Source organism: Misgurnus anguillicaudatus, chromosome 22, assembly GCF_027580225.2.
Source record: "Misgurnus anguillicaudatus chromosome 22, ASM2758022v2, whole genome shotgun sequence".
In the NCBI taxonomy this organism is placed as follows: domain Eukaryota; kingdom Metazoa; phylum Chordata; class Actinopteri; order Cypriniformes; family Cobitidae; genus Misgurnus; species Misgurnus anguillicaudatus.
In genome coordinates this window covers 37,824,898-37,840,410 of record NC_073358.2, presented here as the reverse complement: position 1 = coordinate 37,840,410, position 15,513 = coordinate 37,824,898, and the positions used below count along the sequence as shown (strand labels likewise).

Here is a 15,513-nt window from a genome sequence, read left to right as displayed (position 1 = left end):
GCTAGTTTACGAAAACTAAATATTTTAAATATATTTCAAATTTAAACATATACGTACACTCTAAAATTACTATTTATAATTATAGATTTAATTAAACGTCAGCGCAGGTTTCAATTTAATATATTGCGCTGAAGTGGCGACTTTTATTTTGAAGAGTCGCTCAACTGTTGAAAGTAAGCGGCGAGTCTTTACTCTGACGGAACTGAAGTTTGGGATACCGATGGTGTTCGGAAGACACGGAAACAAAAACAAGCAAGAATGACTAACAACCACTGTTAAACATTACGCGAGTGTCTTTTAAAGACACCAGAAAGGAAATATTTCACAGGGTCCAGATCAATGATCGAGAGGCCATACTCCGTCGACAGTGTCTGTGTGTAACTTAGCTCAGGGCTAAAGTGAACACCAGTTGTAACGTAAGAAAAAGTCTTACTTCAGACTTCAGCTGTCGGAACTTTTACCTGAGATGGACGTGCCAAAATCACTGGAGATTTGAATAACTAACCGTATAGACAGTGTTTTGTATGGGGACTGAGGAGAGGAATACGTGTCACTGATAAGGCGGTTGGTGCCATCATTCACCGGTCCGGATCGGTGTCCAAGCGTCCAGACAAAACGCACCTGTTGGCTTTTTATCTTCTTTACCTTCAGTGTCTAATGTAAACAATACTTTTAGTGTGAAAAGGACGTGTTCCTGTCGAGATGGGTTCGTTGTTTCGAGGTGAAGAGATGTGTCTGGCCCAGCTGTTCTTGCAGTCCGGTTCCGCTTACGACTGCATCCGTGAACTAGGTGAACTCGGACTGGTGGAGTTTAGAGACGTAAGTTGGTGTATATAGTTATCAATAATGTCTCAGTGATGTATTTGTTTAAGTAAATATACTGTCTATATGGAAATAATGAAGTTGTTTCGACATATGTGACACACTCATTTAATATCTAAGTTCGGGAGCTACTAGGCAGCATTTTGTTTATTATGAATGTTAATTATTTTAATGCAATCTTTTAATTTTTTATTTTATGTTTCATAATATGCTCCCATATATACTACTTCACTGTTGACCTTGTTAAAAAAAAGATTAATAGTTCATAGCACTTTGCTGTAACTTTATGGTCATTTTGTGTGGACTAAACATCAGATCTCTAACTAAAAATGTTTTTTGTACAAGTCAAAAATGTTTCTCTCATCGAGCCGTATTTGCTCTTATCCATGGTATTCAAGGGGATATGAAAACTTTGGAAAAAGAACAGGAAAAGTCATTTTTTCCATTTTTGAACTGTCAACATTTGCACATAATATAACAAAAATATCTAAAGTCAGTGTTTACTAATAGATCTATAATTTTTTTTTAAATAAAACGAATGACTGAAATGTATCATTTTGTCCCTTATCTACAAAATAGTGTAAATAAATATACATCGGTTCATACAAAACAAACTGTTTTTCTTTTTATCCCAGCTCAATCCAAGTGTAACTTCGTTCCAGCGCAAGTTTGTCAATGAGATCAAGAGATGCGAGGAGATGGAGAGAATTCTGGGTAAAATGCCCTTTTTGTGTTTATTCTGGGATCATATTTTGATTCATATTATTTTCAGTACAATGTGTGGTGTGATATGGTAAAGTATGTGACATTTGAATACCTTTAGATCTGAATACAAGGCACTGTATTTTCAAATAAGACTCCAATTGCCAGTTTTGCATAATAGGAAGGCTCTTGTAAGAGGCAGAAAGTGAAACTTATTTGAATCCTTACAAGGCTGTGTTTGTTTACTCTGCATGAATGGGGACTTTAATGCCATAATCAGCTTCTTAGACTACTAAAAGAGAAGAGCAAATAGTATCTTTGTCCAGTTAACTTGGTTAATACGAAGCCCATGCTTGTCTATTGAATCTTTACCAAGAAATTTGTTATGCAAAAATAAGACAATCCTTTCACTTCCAGGTATTTGTGAACATGTGCTGGGCAGTGTAAGCTAAAGTAGGCTACTCCCCAAAAGCCTTTATTTATATTCAGGTCAGGTGTGAAAAATGATACCTTGCAATGTCGTATCTTGCAAAGCTTTGGATCTATATCAGTAGGGAGAAAAAGCATTGATAAAACTTAAATAAGAAATAAAAAAGTTAATGGGATGAATAAACTAAATTGTTTTGTCCCATAATAGGATATCTTTTAAGGGAAATTAAAAAAGAAGACATTCCACTACCAGATGGTGATGTGAACCCAGCTGCCCCTTTACCCAAACATGTGATGTCAATAATGGTGAGTTCAGTTAAACACTGTTCATTTGTTTAGCCCTTCGAAGTCTTTTATGCTGGTGTGCTTCTAAACGTTAACAAAGTTAGCTTTTAAAGGATAAATATTAACATTTTCTCCTAAACAATCTCATTTACAAAATTGAAGTTCTTTGCAATTATGAGTATTTTCTTCAGGAGCTGCAAATCATTTTTCATCAAAATTCCTTGCTTGATCTTTCCTTAGTCTCATTACGCTCGCTCACTATCATCATTACATACTTTAACATTTATTATGTACTTATGACAGATTCTTCTTTGCTTTGTTTAGGAGAAACTTCAGAGGCTGGAGCAGGAGCTCAGTGAGGTCACCAAGAACAAAGAGAAACTCCAGAAGAACCTTCTAGAGCTTACGGAGTACACGCACATGCTGCGCGTCACACACAACTTTGTGCACCGTAGTGCAAAGGTGGGGCTCTGGTTGACTCTCTATCACATGTCTGGCTGCTGCCCATGTTTACGTATATTCATCTAGCAGATGCTTTTGTCCAAAGTGACTTGCATTGCATTGTTATATACGTTTATTTATATAACAAGCAAAATGAACAACATGTAGATTACATAGGAAACCAAAACATTTGTTATTTTCCACGAGGTATTTGTTCAAGAGTTCAGTTTAGCAACTAGTTAGACCATTAAATAAACATAAACCGGAAGTAAAATTCTGATCAGACGCATAATCGCGTCATCGCATGTGCGTCCGATGAAATTGTCTATAGTTCAGTTATACAAACAACTACCAAATTCACCTTTTTGAAGCAAATTTGCTCTTTTTTTTACATTTTTATCATTAAAAATTGTCAATTTAAAGTTGAAAGTGTCATCATCAGTCAACTAGTCAGACAAACCTAAACAAAAGCTTTGAAAAATCGATTGAAAACATTCCCATAAGCACCTGAATTGATCATTAAAAATAGAAAGTATTAAGATCTGATTGGTAAAAGGATTTACAATGTTTCAATAATTTATTATGTGACCAATTTTTTTAAGCAAACAATACTAAATATATCCTAGGCTTTCCTTGTCTGGACTTTGGGGTTTGTCTCTGTGGCTGCCAATGTTTGCATGTGATTATAGCCCATGTTTTTGCCTAAGATAATGTAGGGCATTGTGAGTCACCTGATGTTCACTGACTGCTTGATATTTCAGGTCTTTACATGTATGCAGAACTGTGTGCGTGTGAGTATGTATCTATCTAATATCCTGTCTGTGTCTGTGAGCAGAGAGAGCCAATGCAGGCCCAGTATGAAGAGTTCCCCTTTCTGGAGAAAGAGCCCATGATGGACTACACAAGCATGCAGAGGCTTGGGGCCAAGCTGGGGTGAGCTGTGTTTAGAAACCGAATGCTGGCATTATTATAATTGTTGATTGCACAAATCAAGGCCCACTTTACACAATTTTAATTTACACCTTAACTACTGCTTGAGAAAGTTAAACTGATGTCAGATTAGAAACCGAAAGTGTCAGCCTTACGTTCTATGTGACATCCTGTATGTCTGAAAAGATGCTTTCACAATTTGTTTTTCTGGCTTTACAAGCCAAAGCTGTTTTTGAATTTAAATCCGCTCTATGCATTTTCGGCGTTTTTGTCAAACAGCAACCCCTAGATTCACTGGAGAATACTTGCAACTGTCGTAATTTCCCACTCTATTACACCTCCGAATATTTCACCAGGTAATGTTTCACAATTTCATACAAATATTAGGCTACTGCATAGTCTACTAAACTACAGATGATGTTAATAGGGAAGTTTATTCCAAGTGTAGAGTGCATATAATAATAAAGTAGCCTACCGCGTTTGCTGGCTTATAACGTTTTTACATGATTGCAGCTAAATCACAAGTAAACATTACAAAATGCCATGACAAAGTTAATTGTGTACGTTGCATTATTTCATAACATTGGTTGTTATAATGTCACTATACATGATTATTGCTATTTATCATAATAGTTTGCAAATTGTGCATGTTTACACTATTTACAACCTCTAGGCTTATTTATGTCCAGATAATTATGTGAGATATTGATTGTTGTCATGATAATCGCATGACATACTACAAGCAAGCGCAACAACATACAGCATAGATCGCAAACAAGTTTACAAATAAGAGGTTTCTTACTAGTCCATCAACAAGATTGCCAGATCAGCATCTCTGTTGCATCCAGTGCTGTCTTTTAGCTCACGCCAACGAGTAAAAACCTGACCGAGTGGGACTCTTGTCCGGTTCCTAACGCGGTCAGATTCTCTTGTCCTACTCTCTTCCGAACGCGCTTTCTTAACTTTTAAATCGTTTAGCCTCACGTCTCAAATTCGCGTGTGCAGTTGTTGTTATAGGCTTGATCGACTTCATGCAGCGCTGCAAGAACCGACAGCCGGATGACGTCAAAGTGCCGTCTCGGATCATTCTCGCGGTACTTTGACGTCATCCGGCGGTCGGTTCTTGCAGCGCCGCACGAAGTCAAACAAGCCTAACGTGTGTGCTGTCGTTGCCGTAAAGCAAGTCGTGATTCTCGCGAGATTTGTCAGGGGCGGTTCTCTCAAGCTTGCATTGGTGGTTTTGCTAGCGGCGTCCTCCCCGAGCTTCGACAGGAGGATGATTTGCCTTACTATGACTTTGTTTACCACCGAAATAACTTTGAAGCTGTTATATTAAGGTAAAATAACTGCATAGTATGTCTTTAAAGAAGTTTCCACTAACAATCAAGGTAATTACATAAGAATACTGCTCCAACATGGTCTATCATTCAAGTATTTACATAAAAAGATCACACAAGTTAATAACATTATTTGTTACATTATTTGTGGAGTCTGCAGCAGGTTGTTTATTAGGGTGGTCTTTATAATGGGTCAATTTTTTTAATGTTCAACTTAATGTGTTAGGATATCAATAAAACACACTGTAAAAAAATCTAGAGGTTGCTCAAAGCCTTTTAATATTTCCGAAATCTCATATTTGTGCAAAACTGTACCATTTAACGCACAACACACATAAAACTTGCTTCTTGGAGTGTAAGTTTGTTCCAGTTATTTCAGTCTCTTCTGATCCGAGTAACCATAAAGCGGACTTGCTTCGTGTTGCTTAAGCCATTGTCTCGGTGTATATTGTCTATTGTGCTTCATTCACACTGAAGCTTTCTTGCTTTCAAAGACATATCACAACTAAAACAAAGTTTTAATTGCATGGGGCATGGTCAAATAAATCCATTGCTGCCATAAGTATTATTAAACAATTATACATGCTAGCACAAAGTATTACATAATACGCGAATGTGTTAAACTTTAAAAAATAATATTATTATATACAAACATATTGGTGGGGTGAGAACATGAACTTTTAAAAGTGGAAAAAAGGACCACCCTAATGGTTATGCTGATAATATAATTTACATGGTTGTATAGGGATTTCATTAATAAATGAAAAAAAAGCATTTTCATGAATTGTCTTGAAGATAGGCCATGAATATAGGTGTTAATAAATAAGTGACCTTAGCATGAACCTCTGCATACTGCATATGTAGCACTGAATTAGAAGTTGTGCTCACATTTCTCTCCTTTTTGCGCCACAGGTTCATTTCTGGGCTCATCCAGAGAGTGAAAATCGAGGCGTTTGAGCGAATGCTCTGGAGGGTGTGTAAGGGCTACACCATACTCACCTACTCTGAGGTAGATGAGATCCTGGAAGACCCAGATTCGGTGAGAAACATTTGCTTTTCATATTGTTTAAAACGTACATATTCTATGTATGTGAATGAATGATGAATCTTTAGAAATATTATAAAATAATAGATCAGATATTGTGTTATAGCAATTTTACATAAGTATGTAATGGTTATTTGACTGCTATTCTGTGTTTGCTATGTCAGGGCGAGCCAACAAGAAGTGTGGTGTTTCTCATTTCCTATTGGGGAGATCAGATTGGACAGAAGGTTAAGAAGATATGTGACTGGTAACTTGTATTTCCTATATAAAGACTTCTGTTTGGGAGGTACTAATGTGGTGTTATTTTGAGTGTCATATGTTTTCTGTCTCTGTAGCTACCACTGTCACCTGTACCCGTACCCTAACAGTAATGAGGAGAGGGCAGATGTGGTTGAGGGGCTGCGTACACGCATTCAGGACCTGCACACAGTAAGTCCACACAGCAAAGTTTTGCAGGTTTAACTTAGTTGCAGATATTGTTGTTGAAATGTTTTCGGTGGTCTTCACAGTTCTTTACCGGACGGAGGATTACCTGAGGCAGGTGTTGATCAAAGCCTCAGAGACTGTGTACACTTGGGTGATACAGGTTAAGAAAATGAAGGCCATATACCACATCCTCAATCTCTGTAGTTTTGATGTCACAAACAAGTGCCTCATAGCGGAGGTGTGGTGTCCTGTCAATGATCTCCCTGCACTCCGGAGGGCGCTAGAGGTCGGATCGGTAAGATTGCTTGTTTACCTGATTGGTGGGCCAAACGGTTAAAATTGCTTGCTGATGTCAGAGCTCTGATTTTACTGTGATGGTTGTTGTTTGAATGCTTCAGAGGAATAGTGGAACCACAGTTCCCTCCTTTGTCAATCGAATCCCGAGCAGTGACACTCCACCAACCCTCATGCGTACCAACAAGTTCACCTCAGGCTTCCAGAATATAGTGGACGCCTATGGCGTAGGCAGCTACAGAGAGGTTAACCCAGGTGAGATAGCTCTGGTTTATTTATGAAAAAAATATGACTTCCAGGGAACATTGTGTGAGATGTTTTCAACATATATCATAAATGCTTTTTATATTTAGTGATTTTCCAGTGCACATTATTTCAAAGTTGACAAACTTTATAGAAATAAAAGATGCATTTTTCTGTTTCATGCCATTTCATAGCTCCATATACAATTGTCACATTTCCCTTCCTGTTTGCTGTGATGTTTGGAGACCTCGGGCATGGTGTCATCATGGCACTGTTTGCGCTGTGGATGGTTCTCTATGAGAATGACCGCAAACTAAAGAAGACCAGGAATGAGGTACAGGCAGAATGCTATTAACACATGTCTGTCAGTTGGTCTAATTCTATCTGAGTAACCACTATGTTTGATCATTTATTTAGATCTGGAACACGTTTTTCGAGGGTCGTTATATCATCCTGATGATGGGCATATTTTCAATCTACACTGGAATAATATACAACGATTGTTTCTCCAAATCGCTCAACCTGTTTGGCTCAGGATGGAGCGTCAATCCCATGTTTGATCAAAAAAATTGGACGTAAGTGTTTACAGCATAGACAGTACTGTGTGCATTCTAATCTTTAAAATAATCTTATACACAATATATATATATTGTGTGTCATACTGTGAGTCATATTGGCCAGAAATCTTGTCAAATAATGAAAAAATAAATGTATTAAAGGCGGAGTCCATGATGTTTGAAGGCCAATGTTGATATTTGAAATCACCTAAACAAACACGCCCCTACCCCAATAGAATCTGGACCTTCTGTTGATAGACCCGCCCCACACATACGCAACCCGGCATTTGATTTGATTGGCTATAAGTGTGTTTTGGTAGTCGGCCCCGTCTCCTTTTCCAAAGCGTTTTTCAAACATCGTGGACTCCGCCTTTAACCGGTTACCATTATTTTAAATAAACGTTTCTGTTCCGGAACATATGTTTTTTGAAAGTTTCTGGTTTCGTTTCTGTTCCTTTCAAAACATCAAAAGTTTCTGGTTTTTGTTTCCATTCCGTGAACCGGTTCAAAGCCTTGCTCCATATATAACTTTGTATAGATAAATGCACACACATTCATGTATATATTTAAAAATGTTTACATGTGTATATATTTATGTATAATTTATATTATATATAAATATAAATACTTAATATATTAATATATATGTTTTCTTAAAATGATACATGCATTTGTGCATATGTGTATATATACATAATTATTATACACAGTTCACACACATATATGATGTAAACAAAAACTTTTATTCTGCTATATATTAATTCCGATTAATTGTTATACATCCCTTATAGGGATGCACCGAAAGGAAAATTCTTGGTCGAAGCCTAATAAAATGAAAAATACCAAACAACTGAAAAAAAATTTAATTTTCCTTTTAAAATTGTTTCAAGTTATTTTGCCAATTTTCTCACTATCTCACCAAGTTACATTTTATATATTATTATTTAACAATTAATTTATTTTGCCATTCCAGCAGTCATTATAGGGTGTTACACATTGTTAACTTTGTTAATATAGTTTTATTTCTTTTATTTTTATTTAATATAAGCGTGTTTGTCATGATAGGACTTTACTGGTTTTAGGAAGTTTTTATTACTTACTGCTAACGCTCTTCGTTCTATGACATGAGATGAAGAGCTAAAGTCTTTCGTTCGCTGTGCATTCAGCAGACAAATACCCAGGATCGCCGATGCCGTGTCTTCCTTATACGTTGCATGGTCGTGTCTTTCTCTGACACTTTTAAATGCTTTTATCCACATGTTTGCTGCATTTGCGCGTCACTCACTCTGCGCTGGTTACTATTCGATTGCGTCATCAAAAACCTCATTGTTCGGAAAAAATTATTTGACCTTTTCACTTGTTTGGCCGAACACTAAATATATATATCGTCATCATCATCATTTTTAGTTTATTTGAGCATCTAATTACATAAAAATCAACATAATAACAAATTTCATTATAATACAAGTAAGTGGAAAAAAGAAAGAAAGAAAAAGGAGAGAAAAAAATAGAAATGATGCTCAAAAGGGGTAGGTAGAAGCTTAAGCTTATTAACACCTACCCCCTTTTATACCATTGAGCCGCAATTACATTTATTAAACCAATAAGACAGTCGTCACATGTTTATGCTATCCTGCTCCAGTGACTGTACAATCAACAATATTTACTCACAACCCTTCTATTAAGACATGAAAGAAAATATAAAAAAACCTCTTCAATAAGTACAAGAAAGAGAGAGAAAAAAAAAACACATTGCCTGTAACAATTAGTCACCAATCTTTTAATTTGATCTTTTGTTCCTTATTGTTAAAGATTCAAGGTGTTTTTAACCACAATTATTCTGAACTATAATCGATTAATTATATTATCTTTACTAACTTACATTCTCTTTTTTAGTTTACCAGTCTCAGAAATACAACATAAATAAATAGCTCTATAGCGTATTCCACTTCCACCCTAAGGCCATTCTTCCGTCCTATACTTAGACAATATTACTTGTTTATACTTCGCTTTGAATTGATGAATGGATGGGCACTGCTTAAGTTGGGCACTCAGGGTATTCCAGAGTCTGGCACCACACACATACTTTTCCTTGTCGTTCTAAAAGCAGGTATTTCAAAATGGGCATAACCTCTCAAATTGTAACAGCTATCCCTTTCTATGAATCATTTTTGAATATTTGCCGGTAAAATAACCCGATTTGCTTTATATCCTAATTGAACAATGTAAAAATCAATTAAGTCCATAAATTTAAGCATGTTACTTTGTAGGAATGCACCGAACATTCGGTGCATTCCTAGTTTATGAGATCAGACAACTGACGATGTCATGTCATAATGCTATTGAAAATTCTGTAGGACCGCACCTTTAGTCTCTGACAGTGAAATGTGGTGTTTGCGCTGTTTGTAAGGTGATCTTTATATTCTCTTGATCTTTAGTATGAAGGATCTCCGTGGAAATTTGTATCTTGCACTGGATCCAAAGGTCACAGGAGTGTTTAAAGGGCCCTATCCTCTGGGAATTGACCCGGTAGGTCTTTAAAAGATATTATTATTATTATTATTATTATGTTATTAAATCTAACTGCTGTATAATTACATCACCATAAACACAAGTCATGAGTATGTGCACCATAAGAATGTAATGGTATAGAGCAGTGGTTCTCAAACTGGAGGGTGCAAGAATGTGTCAGTTTTTATGATGTTTTTTATTTATCATTAAACCTCAGAAAAAAGGCTACTTAATAACAGCACATTGTATCATGTAATATGTTTTGTTTAATTTAAATGTTAAGTTTTATTGTAAATTTTCCCTGGGGGGGGGTTAAGAAGGTATGCACCATACACAAGGACGGTGGCACGCCAAAAGTTTAAGAACCACTGGTATAGATGTTCTTCACAATGACCATAAAAGAGAAAAAGGGGTTTAATGCTCATATTTGTGCTTTCTGTAGATCTGGAACCTGGCGTCGAACAAGCTCACCTTCCTGAACTCCTATAAGATGAAGATGTCTGTGATTTTAGGAGTAATTCACATGACTTTCGGAGTCGTCCTTGGTGTTTTCAATCACTTGTGAGATATTTTATAATGAGTGTTTTCACAGAAAACGTGTTGTTTTTTTAAAACTAGATGATTTTTGTAATGTTTGATATGTTGATTTTTATCAGGCACTTCAGGCGGAGGTTTAACATCTATTTGATGTTTCTGCCCGAGCTTCTATTCCTTCTCTGTCTCTTCGGGTATCTGGTCTTCATGATTGTTTATAAGTGGCTGGTTTTTACAGTTGAGGACAGTCATACAGCTCCCAGCATCCTCATCCAATTTATCAACATGTTCATCATGCAGGCCGACTCCAGCCAGCCACTCTACACAGGACAGGTGAGACTCAGACTTTTAGGATTAGTTTTCTAAAAAAAAAAAAAATCAATTCTTACCTTAGAATGAGAAAAAATGTGTCTGATATAACAAGTGTCAACATTTTCAAGGCAAAGAGAAAAGTTTTCCAGAGGTGGTACTAACTTTATAAACTAGAATAACTAGCTTTTGATAGTGGCCAATGTGCATTCATCATTTAACTCTTTTCTTCTCTGCCACAGCGTGGCCTTCAGGTGTTTCTATTGATCATAGCTCTGTTATCCGTGCCTGTGTTATTGCTGGGCAAACCTCTCTACCTCTACTGGCTACACAAAGGCAAAGGACGTCTGGGCATGTACAGGGTGAGGATCTGCTTTTTAAGGGATTTATGTTCTCCTTTTTTTCCACTGTAGCTGAAGCTCATAGTCACTCTCTGTCTCTGTAGGGTTATCAGCGAGTACGAAGGGGTAGTGAAGAAGAGCTCTCTCTCTTGCATACTCACGATATGGAGGAGGGCAGTAGCCTGGACAGCCATTCCACCAGCTCTGACGGCCAATCAGATGAGGTGAGGCTACCTAGAAAAGCATTTGATTGGATGTCACTTTCGGCTGCATAAACCTGTTGGTTTCGAGTCTTACAAAGTTGTCCTTTACTCCACAGTTAGACTTTAGTGACGTGTTCATGCATCAGGCCATTCACACAATAGAGTACTGCTTGAGCTGCATCTCTAACACTGCATCCTACCTGCGACTCTGGGCTCTCAGCCTGGCACATGCTCGTGAGTAACACCCCTCACTTCAGTTATTGTTACGTACGGTTCATAAATCTTGAAAAATATTAACCAGACAGTTCATTCGAAAAGACACAAAGTTGTAAAAAATGCTTTTTTTAATAATTTAACATGCCAAACCATAACATAGCAAATTAGAAATCCTCAGAAAACTACATTTAGAGGTTAAAAATGAAACAGAAATGTTGATTATGTGTTGTGATTCAGAGTTGTCTGAAGTGCTGTGGGAGATGGTGATGCGGGTCGGTCTGCGTGTGGATACTGATGTGGGCATCGTGTTTCTGGTGCCTGTTTTTGGTGTGTTTGCTGTCCTCACTGTAGCCATCCTGCTGATAATGGAGGGGCTTTCTGCCTTCCTTCATGCTCTCAGACTCCACTGGTCAGTACCTCACTTTTTAATTTATTTTAGACATCAATATTCAGCAGAGGCGGACACTACTTAAGTATTTTTACTTTCTACATAAAAGTACATTTTCAAGTATTTCTATTTTATCAGTGTTTTTCTTTGGAAAACAGATATTCCAAAGCATATTATCATCATTTTTACTCTACTACATTTCATAATTTCAAGTTTTTGGTTTATATTTGAAGAGTTTCGTTGCAAAACGAGATAAATCCTTTTTTTAACATTTTTGTCAAAACATGTTTATTATTATGTTATCATGTTATTATTTTGTTTTATGGTGCTACTTAGCTGTATTTTTTAAGTTATGAAGGTTTAAATCAAAACAAACCAACTGCAGTTGAATTGAAATTAATTGGAATGCACAACCAAAAAACAAGATTTCTGAACAATTAAAAAAACGGTGGTTATCTTGTTTTGCAACGAAACTCTTCATTTATTATTTATTATTAAGTACATTAAACATCTAGTACATTTTTACTTTTACTTAAGTAAAATAAAGCAGTAGGCCCCAAGAAGCAGTGGGTTACCAGTGCATTTTGTAACAGCTAAGGGGTGTTGTTAGGCACCACGCTAAGGGGAGTGCCTAAAACCCCCTTAGCTGTTATAAAATGCACTGTAACACCACTGCTTCGCAGGGCTTATTGCTTTTATAAAACGGTTACTTCATATGCATAACAGGATTTCATGAAATAAAACACAAATAAGTTGTAATTATATTAGTACAAATATTACTCTTCCGTCAAACAAAGTAGTTCCTCAAAATCAAGTGTTACTGCAACAGTTCCCAACCAACACAGACGCAGCAAAGACACAATGAAGAACCAGAACGGGCCGTTTTATAAAGTACTTTTGTACTTCTACTCAAGAAATTTAAAAGTACTAAATTTTTATGTAATTGGGTATTAAATCAATTTTAATATGCCATATAAAAGGAATACAAAGTATAATTCTATTCTTTAGAATGCAGTGAACATTTTTTAATAAAGTAAAGTACCTTTTTTCCCAAGACAAACACACTGATAAAGCACAGATGCTTGGAAAATGTAACTAAAATACTCAAGTTGGAACAGAAGTTTGTGGCTTTAGAAACTTATTTTAGTCACATGGTTTCTCATATCTTAAAGCGATACTCCAGCCAAATATCAAAATTACAGCATGATGTACTCGCCCTCAGGCAATTCGAGATGATGCATATGTCCATCATCTTTCAGAAGAAACATTTGAGGTTATTTTGGTAGACGTCCTTGCTTTTCCAAGCTTATAAGGGGAGAAAACAGGTAACAACTTATAACTTTGAAGCCCAAAAAGTGCACCCACCCTTTACAGAAGTAATCCACACGGCTCCAAGGGGTTAAAAAAGGTCTATTGTAAGAAAATATCCATATTTTAAACTTTACAAACTATAATAACCAGCTTCCGATAACGACGCCATCTTGAACTCCAAAATGTTAAATCTGGATATTTTTCTTAAAAATTGCATCGATTACCCCAGAAGACCTTTATTAACCCATTGGAGCCGTGTGGCTTACCTAGTCAGTAGTTATTTCCTGAACCCTGTTTTCTACTATTATAAAGCTTGGAGGAGCAGGCACGTTTGCCAGAATAACTCCAGATGTGCTCGTCTGGGGGATGATGGACGTGTGTATCTCGGATTGCTCGAAGGTGATTTAACATGGGGTCATTTTGATATTCGGCTAGAGTATCCCTTTAAACGATTTAAAAGGGACATATCATGAAAATCTGATCTTTTCCATGTTTAAGTGCTATAATTGGGTCCGCAGTGCTTCTATCAACCTAGAAAATGTGAAAAAGATTAACCCAAGTAACTTAGTTTTGGTAAACCATTCTCTGCAAGCAAGTAAAAATAGATCATTGAAATGTGGCTCCCCTGTAATGTCACAAGGGGATAATCCCACCCCTTAATCTGCACTATCCAACCACGGCACTGCCATTTAGTGCAAAAATGAGCTCATTTGCATTTAAAAGGACACACCCAAAACAGCACATTTTTGCTCACACCTTTAAAGTGGCAATTTTAACATGCTATAATAAATTATCTATATGATATTTTGAGCTAAAACTTTACATACACGCATTGGAGACACCAAAGATTTATTTGAAATATTAAAAAAGTCTTGTGAAATGTCCCCTTTAACCCAACATTGTCTGTATTTTTTTAGGGTGGAATTTCAGAATAAGTTCTACAGTGGTGCTGGTGTCAAGTTTGCACCGTTTGCCTTCTCTCTCTTGCACAGCAGCTTTGAAAACGATGGACTCTTATAAACTGTGACATTACAGAAAACAGCAGTGGTGTGAGACTCATCATGCGGCTTATTTAAACATAGACAGTGATGTTGCACTATGGCCAGATTGATACAACCAAACACTCGTGACATCCGACTAAAGGACGGTGACTGAACTTATTTACATACTGAGCCACTTCAGATTCTTAATGTTATTATTTGGGAACTCAACCGAGACAAAGAGACTTTGAAATTGTTACCCATAAATGGTGGGTCTATTGAATGTTATGTAAGTTCTACAAAAGTGCTTCTTGGTCATATATATTTTTCTACCATTACCTGTTTTGCTATGCAGAGATGAGAAGTCTCTTCATAGCTCAACACATTCCATTAGAAAGTTTAATACGCCTTAAACCCAAGACATGTATGTAGATATATATTTTGTTGAAAGTATTAACGGTCATGTAAATCCCAGGTTTTTCACCATGATCCTGAATTATGTTCATAGCCTATTAGTACTCAAAAGATTTGAATTATTGTTGATAGTATTTTTTTAGACATGGCAACAAGGTGAGGCTCAGAAAGATAATGTTGCTGTTGTAAGCCTAAATCTGCCAGTTCTTAATGTTGATCATTTAATTTAATCATTGAGCTTTTTAAAGGCTGGTGATCTAGTTTAAATTTGTTTTTGACATACAAAAAGCTCTTTGTTATATTTCTGAAAAGCCAACAAGTGCCTAAGATGCTGAATGTATTCAAATTTGCAGTCAATAATGATAGACACGATTAATGTAATGATCAAATGAAACGTTGCTTTTAGGGGAAATTCTGAGGGCAGAATTGTAAACCATTTAACTCCATAGTTTTATCAAATTTAATATGTTACAAATTTGGTTAATTACTCTCTTGTTTTTATTTAATCCTTGTCTTTAATGTGAGGTTTTGGTGTATGGATTTTGAGGCACTGAATTTATTCCAGTTTTTTATTAACAGTACTCATGTTGGTTGGTATTGTTTCAAAAGTGTCTGCATTGTTTGGGTTATCATACATTCCAAATTTTGGATACGGTCTTTTTAGTTAACAGTACATATCAGATCAAACTGGAGGAAGTTATAAAGTTGTTTGATTAAATAACTCCTTGTAATGTTTGGTTTCAGTCCGTTTTGCGAGATAAATATTTTTGTCATGTATTCAGTGCCTTTGCATCA

At 36.3% G+C, this 15,513-nt stretch overlaps 1 protein-coding gene across 1 annotated transcript; it reads left to right on the top strand.

The window, feature by feature from the left end:
- Positions 1-153: 153 nt before the first annotated feature.
- On the top strand, positions 154-15,495 carry atp6v0a2b (ATPase H+ transporting V0 subunit a2b). Its single transcript, XM_073860224.1, has 20 exons — positions 154-819; positions 1,458-1,536; positions 2,162-2,259; positions 2,563-2,700; positions 3,515-3,612; positions 5,859-5,985; positions 6,156-6,238; positions 6,327-6,422; positions 6,502-6,712; positions 6,816-6,966; positions 7,149-7,288; positions 7,372-7,529; positions 9,950-10,040; positions 10,465-10,583; positions 10,679-10,889; positions 11,108-11,227; positions 11,311-11,430; positions 11,526-11,643; positions 11,863-12,034; positions 14,242-15,495. The coding sequence occupies exons 1-20, from the start codon at positions 703-705 to the stop codon at positions 14,342-14,344; spliced, it is 2,550 nt and encodes an 849-aa protein (XP_073716325.1). The 5' UTR covers positions 154-702; the 3' UTR covers positions 14,345-15,495.
- The last annotated feature ends 18 nt before the right edge of the window (positions 15,496-15,513 follow it).